Source organism: Pithys albifrons, chromosome 12 (assembly GCF_047495875.1).
Source record: "Pithys albifrons albifrons isolate INPA30051 chromosome 12, PitAlb_v1, whole genome shotgun sequence".
NCBI lineage: Eukaryota > Metazoa > Chordata > Aves > Passeriformes > Thamnophilidae > Pithys > Pithys albifrons.
Genome location: NC_092469.1, coordinates 15,367,051 through 15,380,361, shown reverse-complemented (window position 1 = coordinate 15,380,361; position 13,311 = coordinate 15,367,051). Strand labels below are relative to the sequence as shown.

The following is a 13,311-nucleotide window of genomic DNA, read 5'->3' as shown; positions in this document are numbered from 1 at the left end:
CGCCGCCACCGCCTGTTTCGCGCCCGCCATGGAGGAGCCGCTGGCGCTGCTGGTGCGGAGCCCCTCGCAGCGGCACCGCGACCTGCGGCTCCGCGCCGCGCCCGCCTGGACCGTGCGCCGCCTCAAGACCGAGCTGCGCCAGCTCCTGCCCGATGCGCCGGTGAGTCCGCGACGCCCCCGCCCTCCCCTTCTTCCCGCAGCCCCAACGGGCGGGTCCCTGCGCGCAGCCCCGCCGGGTGGTGGGGACCCAGTGCCCGCGGGGCAGCGGCGAGAGCTCCGGTGGGGCTGGCCTGGGGCTTCCATGGGGCTCCTGAGGCTGTCACCTGCCCCCGCCGCGGGGTGTCCCGGTTGCATCAGCCTCGAGTTATTTTGGGACTCGGTTTGCGGCTCGGCCGCCGTTAATCATTAACCGCCCTGCCGGGACGGCGTGTCCTGCGGGTGTTCCGAGACGTCATCCCCGGCGGGAGGCACCGGGCTGTGCCATGGACCCCGCACCCGCCCGGGGCAGCGGGGGCTCCTCCCAGGGGCGTCCGGGGTCTGTGCCCGCTCCGCGGAGTGACGCGGCTTGTGCGGCTCTTCGGGGTGAAATGCAGAAGTGACTTCCCCGCGGGACTCGTGCGCTGACACGTGAGAGCGGCTGCGGCAGCTGCGCCGTGTCCCGCTGCTCCCACCGGCGCCGTTCCCGCGGGACTGGAAGGTGTGTGGCCTTTATAGAATCAGTAAGGTTGGAAAAGACCTCCAAGATCGTCAGGACCACCAGCCTTTGATCGAGCAGCACCGTGCCTGCTAACCCGTATTGCGAAATGCCGTGTCTCCTCATTCTTTTTAAAGTCTTCCAGGGACTGTGACTCCACCACTTCCCTGGGCGGCCCGTTCTAATGTTTAACGCTCCTTTAGTGAAGAAATGTTTCTTCATACCCAACCTAAATCTGCTCTGGTGAACCTGAGGCCATTTCCCCTTGTCCTGTCCGTAGTTCCCTGGGTGATGTGCCCGCCCTGTGCTTTTGCCAGGCTCTCCCACGGGGTGATGTGGCTGCTTAGAAAAAGGCTCGGTGAGCTTCCAGAGGCTGCTTGGGCTGCCGTGGGATGGCTCCAGGTGAAGAGCTGCGGGGTCTGACTGGGTGGAGTGTAACTTAACACCACCCCCGGTGCTGATCAGATTAGATGGAACTCCAAACCTCTGTTTCTAGGAAACGCAGATGTTTTTGTCAGGATTGTAAAAGAGATGGCATGTAACCAAGTCTTTTGCCAAAGGGGCTTTATATCCTCTGGCTGATTTAGTCCTCAGTATTATTAATGTCACACTTGGGCATTCAGTTGTTCACTGTAGCTGAATTCAGATGTGCACAATTCCCTCTGCACCTTACTGTGTGAGTTGCTCCCAGCTCTGTGCCTGTCCCTTGACTGTAAGTTGTGTTAGTAACACTTGCATGTGCTTGGCAGAGAAGTCATCCTACTCTTTGTTGTCTTTCTTCAAAGCCTGAAGAGGACCAAAAGCTGATTTATTCTGGGAAGCTGCTGCTTGATCATCACTGTCTGAGAGAATTGCTGCCAAAGGTATAAAAATACCTTTTACAATGTACTGAAATATATCAGGAGAAGTGATTTTTTTTAACATCTTTTCCCTTACATTTTTAGCATGAGGAATTGCATGCTCTTCATTTGGTGTACAAATTCAAGACTCCTGCAAATGTGCAAGAAACGAAATCAGAGGTATTTAAGCTGAGTTAACAACCTTCTCTGAATCTTGCAGTTCTAACTAAAACTGAGAAGTGTTGAATGGCTATTTTAAAGTTCCCTGGGACTGCAGGTTTTCCCTGTTAACAGCAGTATTACTTTGTGAATTTGTTTAGGAATGCGAGAATGTATTTGGATTAAGCTGAGTAAAAAAAAATTACTGCAGTTCATCAATAGAGATTCTTAGGGCATCTCTTAAGAAATATCAAAACTATCATGTAGTTGTAACACACTGCTCAGGGGAGAAATGCTTTCTGGCAAATTCAGTTTTATTAAATAGAATATGACTTGTCATGTCCCAGGCTGTTGTGGGCAGAAGACAGAAGTTGAAGTGTTTCTGATCTGTATGTGTGGTATGGGGAAGAAACAAGGCTGAGACCTGAGACACTTGAACTGCTCTCATTAATGACTCATCTTTGGCTTCCTCTTTATGGGCTGAGCTGTAGAGCTTGAACTTAGTACTTACTGTTTTCAAGTGCAAATGGCCAAAACCAATTCTTATTTTGAAGTGGGTGGGAAGATGTTTCTAGAGGTGTGTTCCTGTTGCCCATTATAGGCAGTTTGAGCTTACCCTTCCTGTGCCTGGTGGTTGCCAGATATGAGCCAGATTGGGCTGGATATTTTATAGATATATCACCACCGAACAGCTCTTGAACTCTGTGTACAGCAGGTTGTGCATGCAAGTACAAACTTGCCATAGCAAAAAGCCAAACTCTCTTGAGAGCAGTTTCCTCAGTTTCCTCCAATTACATTTTTATAACCAGATGGGCACTGAATGTGTGCACAAAAAGTAACAAACACAGTGTAGATCTAGTGAAAGGGAAGAGTAACATGAAGTCAGTTTTGCATCCCAGTCATTTTTTTAAGGAGCTTTAAAATACTGTTGGAGGTGCTTGTGGCGTGGTGCCCAAAAGCAGTGTCAGCACTGAGTGGTGCTGTGCAGGACTAAGAGCTGTGGAGCAGTGTTAAAAAAAGAACGTACTCTGTGATGTAACCTTTTTGCATAAGGTGTGTGTGGTGTCCTGAGTAAACCTCACTGGCTGCATTGTTGTCTCCAGGTTAAAGCTGATCAGCCCAAGTTACAATCAGAAGCCAGTCAGGAACCCTCTGTATCTTCTTCAAATGGTAGAGGACTGAGTTGCTTTTCAGGTGGCCAGTCTTCAGCAGAAGCCAGTAATGGGTAAGTACAATTTATTAAGGTTTAAAATGTTGTGTTTGTGTTGGATACCAGCTCCTTATGCCACACATACGGTCTTGCATTCATAGAACATGGGCCAAATATGAGGCTATATATAACAGCTTCAGAGGACGTAGAATTTCTAATTGGGGTTGGAAGGGACCTTTAATGGCCACCTACTCTAACCTCATGTGCTGAGGGGCACCCTTAACTAGATCAGGTTGCTCAGACCCCTGTCTAACCTGGCCTTGAACACTTCCAGGGATGTGGTATCTAAAGGAAAATGGACTGCTCTGTTAGTTGAAAATTTTCCCTTTATTCATGTCTGTAAAGATGTGACTTTAATATCCTAGAAAGAATTAATTTTCTGTTTGGATGCACAAAATGGCAGAACCTGTTTACATTGTTCTGTAGTAAGTTACTCTTGCTGTTTGTCCAGTGTTTGCTAATGAATGTGTTCAAATTTTGACCAAGGGTGGAAACAACTCAGCATCCCTTCCAGTGTGTGACTCCTGGCTTCTCTGCTTACACAACCTACAGCATGCTTCAGATGTCATGGTTCCAGCAGATCTATGCAAGACAGTATTACATGCAATAGTAAGTGTTCTGTCCTAAACTACCAGGAGGAAGTAGAATGTGTAATACAAGAAGTTGACGCTCCTGGCAGTTCTTCTGATGGTGTTTGGAGACTCTTTTACATTATAACTTGTGCTGAATGATGTGGGAATGTACCTCTGATTGCCATGTGGTGCTCTGTTGCTGTTCAGGCCACTGGATCTGAATCTTGTCCCCTGCAGATCTGACTGATCAAGAGGGCAGGTGTCTCTAGAGAAAATGTAATCCTGCTGCTGAGCCTTAGCAATTTTTGGCTGCTCAGAATAGCACACAGCACTGACTGGAGATCAGTGATACAGAGGTCAAGCTGAGACTTACAGAAGGCTTTTAGACTACCTGGAGATCACTCTAAATTTTTCTTTAAAAAGTATTGATGTTATTCGTAAAGGAAGAAGTGTGTAGTTTGACTTGCTGAGGTCACTGTAGAGCTGTAGGGTGTAGAACTAAAACCTGTTTTTAACCCTACTGTAGCCTCTAAACTTGATGCTTTCTACTTGCATGTGATCTGACTGTTTTTAAAGACAGACTGATTTTCAGTGCTTGTGTTAAGTGTGAAAGGGCTTGACTAAGCCTCATTCTGTACTTTGTTCTCTGATTCCAGCTTGGCTTCTACTGCTGCATCTAGTGACCCATCCCATGTACGGCGTTCTCAGGAGGTACCAGTGGCACCTGTGACACCTCCAGCTTCTCTCCCAGACCCATTTCCTGCACAAAACCAGCCTGGAAACCAGAATGCTGCTGCCCAGGTTAACGCAGTGGCCAACCAGAACTTGCGGATGAATGCCCAAGGGGGTCCCCTCATGGAAGAAGAGGAGGAGGGTGGCAATCGAGACTGGTTGGACTGGCTATACTCAGCAACACTGTTATATGTTTTTGTCAACATGGTCTATTTCTACTCCAGTATCAGCAGACTCCTCCTGGTTATGGGCGGCACCATTCTGATGTATCTGTAAGTGTATGGGATTCATACTTACTGTTCAGGAGTGTTTCATTGGAGTACTGAGCTTGCACTCAGCTTCCTCACTACTTGTACCTGGAAAGGTTCAACCACTCCTCTGTCCTGCTATAACTCAGTGTTTAGCAAAAATACAAATATGCCTCTGTCTGGATTGAATGGAGAATGTGGTTGACAGCAGGTGATCTCAGTAGGGTTTTGCACTAATGCTTCTGGGGTGGCTGGATTTCTATTTTAGAAAACTACTTGAAACAAAAGTGGCTCCCAGGGTAAAGCCCCAGCAACTTGGCAGTGTAGGACAGACACACCTGTTAGTTCAGTGTAGAGAATGACAGTTGCTTGTTGGGAAACAAGTCAGTGAAGTCTGGGAAGAGGGTCTTACACCTGCTGTTTCAGTCATGCACCAGTGTGTTTTTGCTGAACTGAATGCAGTGTCCTGAAATGCCTTTGAATCTCTGGGTGTGGGAATAATGAGTGGACCCTCAGCTGCCACACTTGGGATGTCTTGTCTGAGAAAGATAATCTGTCCTCTCAAATTCTTTGATCATCAGTAAAGCAAGTGGTGTAGGCCTCTGAATTCCTGTTAGTAGGTCTAGGAGTTAAAACCGAAGCAGCTCTTCCAACAGGAATGTAGACTTAGAGAGTGAAGGTTAATTGTTTCATTAAAAGTCCTTAAATTTTGCTGTTGATAGTTCTGAAGTGTAACTGGGAACAGCTTATCTTGTGGGTTACAAAGTGCAGGTGTGGTAGAGATACTTTTTGTAAGGTAGTGCTTGTTTTCTGTGTTCTTTTCATGCCCTTTTTTTAGGGGGAGTATGGAGGAGTTACCCAGGGTTGTACAAACATAGTAATCAAGGCTCTTTGTACTTCTGGCTGAATGCTGGATGCAAACCTGGATGTAATGCTGCTTGCTTGGAATGAGAACAAATGCTCCTCTTTCCCTCCCACCTCATAGTTTGCTGTGAAGTGGAGGCTTTGAAAGTGCTAAATGGGTCAGGGCAGAAAGACCTTATTATGCTGAACTTGTTGCCAGCAGTTTTGAGCAATCAGATGTGAGGCTGTTGGTGTAACAGGAAGAAGTAATGTTGAAACAACTTTAGTTAAAATCTGTTGCCCTCCCCAGGCACCACGTTGGATGGTTCCCATTTAGACGAAGACCAGTGCAACCCTTCCCAGGCAATGTTGCTGCTCAAGCTGCTCCAAACCAGGACCAGAACAATAACTTAGAGGTATTGTTTTGCTATATTTTTAAACCATGAGAATGAAACCCTGTCAAGTTTCACTTTTGGTTTACTGATCATGTGTAGTAGCAAAAATTTTTGTCTAAACTTTTGTAAGAAACTGTCTTCCACAGAGGAATAATTTGCATTGAGTCCTTTACTGGTGTATTATATTCCTTTGTTCTACAAAATATTTTAGGTAGAATGTTATCTTTTAGTTGCTTATGTCCTTTAGAAAGCTGTAATGGAGAGTGGTCTGTCATAGGCTGTAACTGAGGACAGGGTTCAGACTACACCTCTGTAGGATTTGGGTCTACAAACATTGTGTCTTGCCTTTCAAGCTGACATTTCTTGTTGATATCAGTGAAAGTTAATTGGCTGTAAATACATAAATCACCTGAGCTGGTGCTTCATGTTTGTCCTAGACAGTGTTCTTGGATACAGTGGGAGTTAACCAGTACTACCAGTGTGCAGCTTGTTTCTTTGAGTTTGTACCTGGGAATACCTGCAAGATTTTATATTCAGACAGTGACATTTGGGCAACAAAACATGCTGTTTGACACCTGATTCTTGTAATGCATTTCTGAAATTCTAATTTACCAAATATCCTTTATTTTGGCAGGGAGGAAACGAAGGCAGAGCAGATGAATCTGAGACACCTGATGAGGGACAGGCTTTACAAGAACTGCAGCAGGCTAATCCTTCGTTTATGAGCACAGTGTGGGTGTTTTTCAAGACCTTCTTTGCATCTCTCCTTCCAGAAGGGCCTGGAGTAACCCACAACTGATTTGTCACCAGTCTACTTGTCTGAAACTGCAACAAACACCTGAGACAATCCAACACCAACTCCAAACCAAGCATGGAAGACACTTCCTCTGGCTTTCAAGGGCCAAGCAAATAAAGCTGCAAGAACCCTTACACCATTACAGCTTAGAGGCTAAAATGCTTGTCCTCATTCCAAAGAACTTTGTTCCACAGAATTTGCTAGGTACCTATGTAGAGGCTTGACATTGTGAACTTGTGCTCTAAATGCACAGGCTCTGAGCAGGTGTGCAAAAAAGTTAGAGAAGCAAATTGCTTCTTCTGTGCAATGTGATTCCTGTTGGAATGTTTCAAATGCTATTTTAATTACACTGAGTGTAGGATCTCAAAAGAAAAAATTGCTAGATATGCATTAGCAGATTTTTAGGAAAAATCTGTTGTTAAATTGCTTCAATCATATTTTTAATTTTCTTTGTAAATATTTTCCTTTGAAGGGTGTATTGTGCAATCTCCTTGTTGGACAAAGTGGAGGACTGTAAGACATTGACCTGGATAAGCAATTACCTCAGTGAAGCTGCAGACTAAATGTCACATTGCCAAATTCAGATAGCTTAAAACTCCAGGTTTAATTCTCCCACACACCCTATTTCACCCTCACTGCCAGATAATGAGAGAAGAAGAGTGTGTTCAGGTCTATCTAGCAAAAAATTATGCAAAATGTAAACTTTACTGCTTTTGGATGCAAAGTTAAAGCGGTCTAATGTCTGCATTCAACTTTGCATTCTCACTCCACTGCATCTTTCTTGTATTACTTCATTGTGTTCCCTTTAATTACTGATATGGTTAAGGGCTGTGATTCCAATAAAATCTGCAGGCATTTATATCCATGTTTGTATACACTCCACAGCAATTGGAAGACTACCTGTACAAAGCACAGGATGTGCTCTTGCCTTGTTTTATTATGGAAAATTATGAAAAGGGCATTGGGATTTGATGGGAAAAGGTGCTTGCAGAGCCTTAAACTCAGTTTTTTTGACTTAGTTTCTTGTTCAGCAACCTTTAGCAGTTAAAGTGCCTTGGATAGCTTGTAGCTTGTGTTTGCTCACTGAAAGTGGCTGTCCCAAGAGGCCATGGACATCTTGAAGCAGGAGATTCTGCAGGGATTTGGAAAGTTTGGCCCCTTGAGCCCTGCATGTGACTGCTGGTAGAGTTGCAACACACGGTCTTGGCTCAGGATTTTAACTTGAAGTGTGTGGTCCAGAACAGCTGCCACTCATGGAATGCTTTTCCTCAGTGTTGCCTGCACTTGGCAGGTCAGTTTGTTTAGGAGTGTCTCGTCGGGGCTGATATGCATGACTTCGTGCAAGCAGCTGTAATAGGTAATGCTTGATCTTTCCAATTCAGGATCAGGCTGATGTTAGACAGGGTTTGTTGGTGGTTCCTGTGGTAGTGAGCTAAATCATGGTAGTGTTTTTCCTCTGAACAATTTCCTTTCCAGGTCTGTTACTAGGTTAGTTTTCTGCCACAAGTTCTGTTTGCTGAAGACTTGGAAGATGGGTGGGTAGGACAGTGGTAAAATAGTCTTACATATTTAGAATTAAGTACTTTGAGATAAGGTAAAGTTTGTTAATTCAGGTATATCCTACATAAATATTGGAGGATGTTCTTGGAGGAGATTCCCCCTCTTTCTTGCCTTGCTAGTGCTCTGATTGGTCAGATGCCACTCTTGGAGTCCCAGTCACTGATCAAAGGCATCTCCAGACTTGTGTGCCCTCAGGCTGTGTCCCTGTGCCCTCTGGTAGTCACAAGGTGAGTGCCAGATGACAGCATTCCCCTGACCCTGGGTACCACCTGCAGCTCTTGCAGCTGCATCCTGGGGCACTGCACTGGAGGCATTCCATAAGTGTGTTTTGTGGATGATGGATATTTTTTTCCTTCTGGGTGTAGCAAACTTACCACTCAGGTGTCATGGCAAAGTGCCTAAATCCACTGTGCTGTGCCTGAGCCCAATATTGGCAAGAGAGGGTATTTCCTGGCAGCCAGAAATAAACTTGGTATCGCTTAGGCAGCAAGCACACAGTGCTGGATTACTTTGAAATCTCTAATCTAACAGCAAAACATCTGTTGTTGTCCTGAGGCTTTTGCTACTCCCATGAGCAGGCAGATGAGTTTAGAATTAGTTGGAAAACTAGTGAAGTGTAGCTAATGCCACTGGAGGGATGCAGTGAGGCTCCTGTGCCTTTGAGTGTTTCCTTAATGGCTCAGTGAAAGGCTTAACCTCTACTATCGGGGTGGAGAGAAGCTGTGAGTACAGCAGAGGACACCTAATGTGGAAGTAAATGCTGTATAATCCTGCAGAGGCAGCTGCCAGCAGTGCAGCCACACAGGAGTACCAGGATGTGAGAGAGCAGCGCCTGCCTGAGGGGACTGAGCCAGCCTGGTGTTAACTTGGAGTTGGGAGTCCAAGGTGCCCTTGTCACTAATCCCTGACCAATGGAGGCTTCTGCTTCACCTGAGACAGGCTGGTGTGGAAGGAACTGACTTAGCTCAGCCTAGAGGGACATCAATGTAAATAGAGAGGTGTGTAAGGAGGGAGGGCAAGAAAGGGGTATAGCCTGCATGCCAGCTGTGGGTGACAGCATGAGCTTGAAGTTGAGGAAACCCAGGTTAGACATCAGAAAAAAATGAGCCTTGAATCTTCCAAAGCAAGGCTACTGAAAGAGTGTAGGAGTTCCACAGTTTTCTGGGAATAACTTCTGCCCCCTGTGCAGGGATGGAAGTTGCAGAGAACAAAAGGGGCCTTGAGGCTGTGGGTTTAGGAGGTTGGGTTTGTCTTGGCTCACACTTCAAGCTGTGTTACTCTGCTGCTGGTTTGGCTCCTTTTCACACTCATAAGCACAGCTATATGCAGATGTGCTTGAGCAGCAGTGCTGCAGCACTGTACCTGTTCAGCTGTGTGTTGTGCGGGTTACTGGAGAACAGGCAGGTTGTGCAGCAGTGATGGTCCACGGGGTGGCAAAGTGAGCAACAGGATAAATCCAGTCCCCTGCTGCTGTGTGACCTGATATGCTCTGGCAGTTTCTGCCGGTTGAGAGCAGTTCTCTGTCCTTACTGAAAACAAGTCTGGGGAGAAATGAACAGTCTGTTCTTCTCAGGCATTTTTCTTGTTGCGGAATCTCCAAACAGGCAGCTTGGGAAACCATTGAAGTCGTGTTTGCTGCCACGGGTATGCTCCTGTCCTCAGTTTGGACCATAAGTCTCATGAGAAGGAGGTTGCTGCTGAGCAGATAAACTGTGGATGGTGGGGCGTGGGTGTGTGACTTCCCCTTTTCTCTGAAGAGCTGTTTCAGTTGTGCAAGTGCTTGTTCTCAGCAGCCAGGGACATTCCAACAGCTGTAGACTTGCTCATCTGAGTGTTACAACCTCCCTCTGGTCTTTGCCCTGTGACCCATTTCTGGCTGTGAGGCTAGGGGGATTTGCAAAGCTGTGTACCCAAAAGGTCTGTCCTCAGAGGCCATCCCAGCTCTATTCTCCCATCGTGTTACCAAATATGTCAACTGCATCTTCATCATCTCACCTCAGTTCCTCTGCTTCATAAGAACAGCCCTTGAAATGTCTGCTAGTATTTTGATGTGGTGTGAATGTCAAATGGAATGATATCATAGAGGTGAACCGGTGCTGGTGTACAGCCAGGTTCCAAACCTGCAGTGAGGGGCTTGAGGTCATTTTATGCTCAGCTGCCTGCCTGGGAGGGTTGGGCAAATCCTGGGAAATGTTGGTTCTGGGCTTGTGTCTTGTGCCTGGTCAAGTGGCCCGTGCTGCAGAAAAACCACCCCAATTTCTTATATTAGCACCAAAAGTTGTATTTGCTGCTCCTTTCAGTCTGGATTTGGTAGTGAGGGATCAGTGCTGCAGAAACACAGCTGGCTGTGCTTCCAGCTCCAGGCCAGCTGCCCTGGGCAGCCTCAGCTGTGAAAAGCCTGGGCTGACCTAGAGCCACCTGTGTGTGTCAGCTTATTTTTTCACTTTTGGAGTTTGCTGTGGATGATCCTGGTAGGGAAGAGAAGGAACTGAATTGGATTTAGGAGAATTTTGTTGAAAACCTTGTGAGACTTTATTGGTCAGGAAAACCTCAAGTGGCTTACTTCCCAACCCTGTGAAAATCTCACTATTCACAAACAGAAGTTTGTGAATTTATTTGCTCCCTAATACCCAAGCCTTTCATGGTCATAAACTTTTAACTGTAAGAAATGACCTGTCTTCAAAGCTGAGTCTTTTCAGCCCAAGATTCCTGCTGCTGGGGCTTGGTAACACAACCATGGACAATGGGGAATGTGTGGTCTTGGCCTGGCCTCCAAGGGCTGGTGCTGAATGTAGGGGACTGAGGAGGGCATTGTGCTGGTGAGCCCTGAGTGTGAAATGGTGTGGCAGGAGCACCCATCCCAGCAGGGATCCAGGGCCCCCAGCCAGTGACCTGCCATCAACCTCAGTCATGTCATGGCTGGCTTTAATCTGACCCCCATCACATCTGCATGGTGGCTGTGGTGGAGCAGAAGGTCAGACCCCAGACAGTGAGGGATGATGTGACCATATCTGGCCATGGGTCAAATTTGACTGGGGTATAGATAGAGCCCTGCCAGGGGGGTCAGTGGAGATGGTCCTACTTGGAGCTGCATTGAGGAACCCTCTCCTGGGATCAGGACATTGCCCAAGGAGACTCTTTGAGGTTAAGAGGCCTTGCCTTATTGTGTGATTGAACATTCCAGGTTACTCTTTCTAAAATTTTGAGAATTCTTGAGTTAGCTGGGTAGTATCAATTCCATTTGCAATCATGAATCTGTATTCAAATGTTGGCAGAGCTTTAATTGGCTTAACTGGTTTTAAAAAGAATTATTTTAATATATTATTCATCTCAATTTTATAAGCCTCTAGGACAGATGGAAACAGCAGGCTTTGTGCTGGCTCGCCTGCCATCCCTGGGCTGAGCTGCTGTGTGAGTCCTGGCAGTGGTGCTGGAGCCAATCCTGCTGACAGAGGGATGTGGGGCAGGGTACCTGGAAGGCTTTCTCAGGAAGCAGCTGCAGGGTAACACCAAATGTTTGGGTCAATGCAGCACAAAGATTAATGGCACTGTGGTGTACCTCTGCCCTGGACAGCCTGGGGAAAAACAACCCCAGTTTATAGGACAGTCCCCTGCAAGGTGGTAAGTACATGTGTGGTGCATGGCCTTCAGATACAGCCTTACACAGCAAATATTTATCAAAACATCTTTCAGCATCCCCTTTGCAAGTACTACACAGCAGCTTGGGTGCTTAACCTTTCTTTGGGGTTTAAAGCCTGCCCCGCCTCCTGCTGGCCAAAATTAACCTTTCCTTAGGCTTTTAAATCTGACCTGACTCCTCCTAGCCTGACCTTGCACTGGGAGGAGGGTGGGCTGTGGAGTCCCTGCTGCTGTGGCCTCTGCCTGGTCACTCCAGGACAAGGATGCTCACAGCATCTCTGTGTTCCACGTACTTTTGCTATGGTAGGCAGAATGTCTCCAGCCTTCCTGTTCCCATTGGAGGTCAATGCCCGGCAGTTCCCTGTCTTCCTTTTCTCTCAGCTCAGGTTGTCCGTCAACAGCAGCCTCTGCATCAGTGATGGGGTGGGGGAGGTGGCCTGTAAGGGGTCTGTAAATGCACTGATTCTACCATTTGAGTCTGGAGTCTTGAACTTTCTGCCTTTACCTACCCTGGCACACTGGTGACAAATACCCCTGTATCAAAATGCCAAATTTCCCTTTTTTCCATGCTGGTGTGAATTGCTGCCCCGGGAAGAGAGGTGGCTCTGGCCTCCTGGATCCTGCTCTTTCACTTAACAGTGACCAACACCAGCTTCAGTGGGGCTGCTTCCCTGCTGCAGTGTCTTCTCTGGATCTTCAACTCTGTGCAACATTCTTGAATTTGTGTCCTGCCACAAATGGGATTGTGTCTTTACTGAAAGCTTTGCTGAGGATGCAGGCACATGAGCTCATGTGACATCCAGCTTAACAGCATTTCTGTCAATTTGTCATGGAATCCCAGAATGGTTTGGATTGGAAGGAGCCTTAAATCTCATCTTGTTCTAACCTTCTGTGATGGGCAGGCGCACCTTCCACTAGACCAGGTTGCTCCAAGCCCCATTCAACCTGCCTAGAACACTTCCAGGGGTGGGGTATCCACAGCTTCTCTGGGTGAGTGAAGTACTGGCCCAGTCAACCTGTGCCAATGCCTCACTACCCTCTGAGTGTAGAATTTCTTCCTAACGCCTAATTTAAATCTCTTCTAGTTAAGAAACATTCTCCCTTGCCCTATCATTATCTGCCTGTATAACCAATAGCTCTCCCTGTTTTTGATAAGCCCCCTTTAGATAGTGGAAAGGCCTCTTAGGTCTCCCCAGAACCTTCTCTTCTCCAAGCTGAAAACCCACAGCTCCCTCAGCCTGTCAAATGATGGTTTAAGTGCCATTTTTAGTGCCTCACAACCTCTGTTGTGTTTGCACTGCAGCACCTGGGGAACCCCCTCCTGCAGTGTCTGCAGAATTCCCCCTGCCCCAAGTGTTGGCCACTGTGCCCACATCCCTTGAACTCCTGGCTGCTGAAGAGGGCTGAGCATGTGACGGCTGTGAGCTGAAGGACAGAAAATAGAGCTGTTAGGTGGTTAAAGCCCCTTGAATTCAAATCCTTTTGTAACATGCCTGTGCCCTTTGCAGCTTCCCTGGTAAGAGGCCTCCCAGCCAGGGCAATGGAGATTGCCGTGGTGGCTGAGACCGGTGCTGAGCTGCCATGGGGGAGCCCCACTGCTAAGACACCTGCTGTCTGTATGTTG

The 13,311-nt window shown here is 47.1% G+C and overlaps 1 protein-coding gene across 1 annotated transcript; it reads left to right on the top strand.

Moving 5' to 3' along the window:
• On the top strand, positions 1 to 6,592 carry HERPUD1 (homocysteine inducible ER protein with ubiquitin like domain 1). Its single transcript, XM_071567196.1, has 8 exons — positions 1 to 160; positions 1,480 to 1,557; positions 1,639 to 1,713; positions 2,796 to 2,917; positions 3,389 to 3,511; positions 4,131 to 4,478; positions 5,608 to 5,713; positions 6,327 to 6,592. The coding sequence occupies exons 1-8, from the start codon at positions 29 to 31 to the stop codon at positions 6,489 to 6,491; spliced, it is 1,149 nt and encodes a 382-aa protein (XP_071423297.1). The 5' UTR covers positions 1 to 28; the 3' UTR covers positions 6,492 to 6,592.
• The last annotated feature ends 6,719 nt before the right edge of the window (positions 6,593 to 13,311 follow it).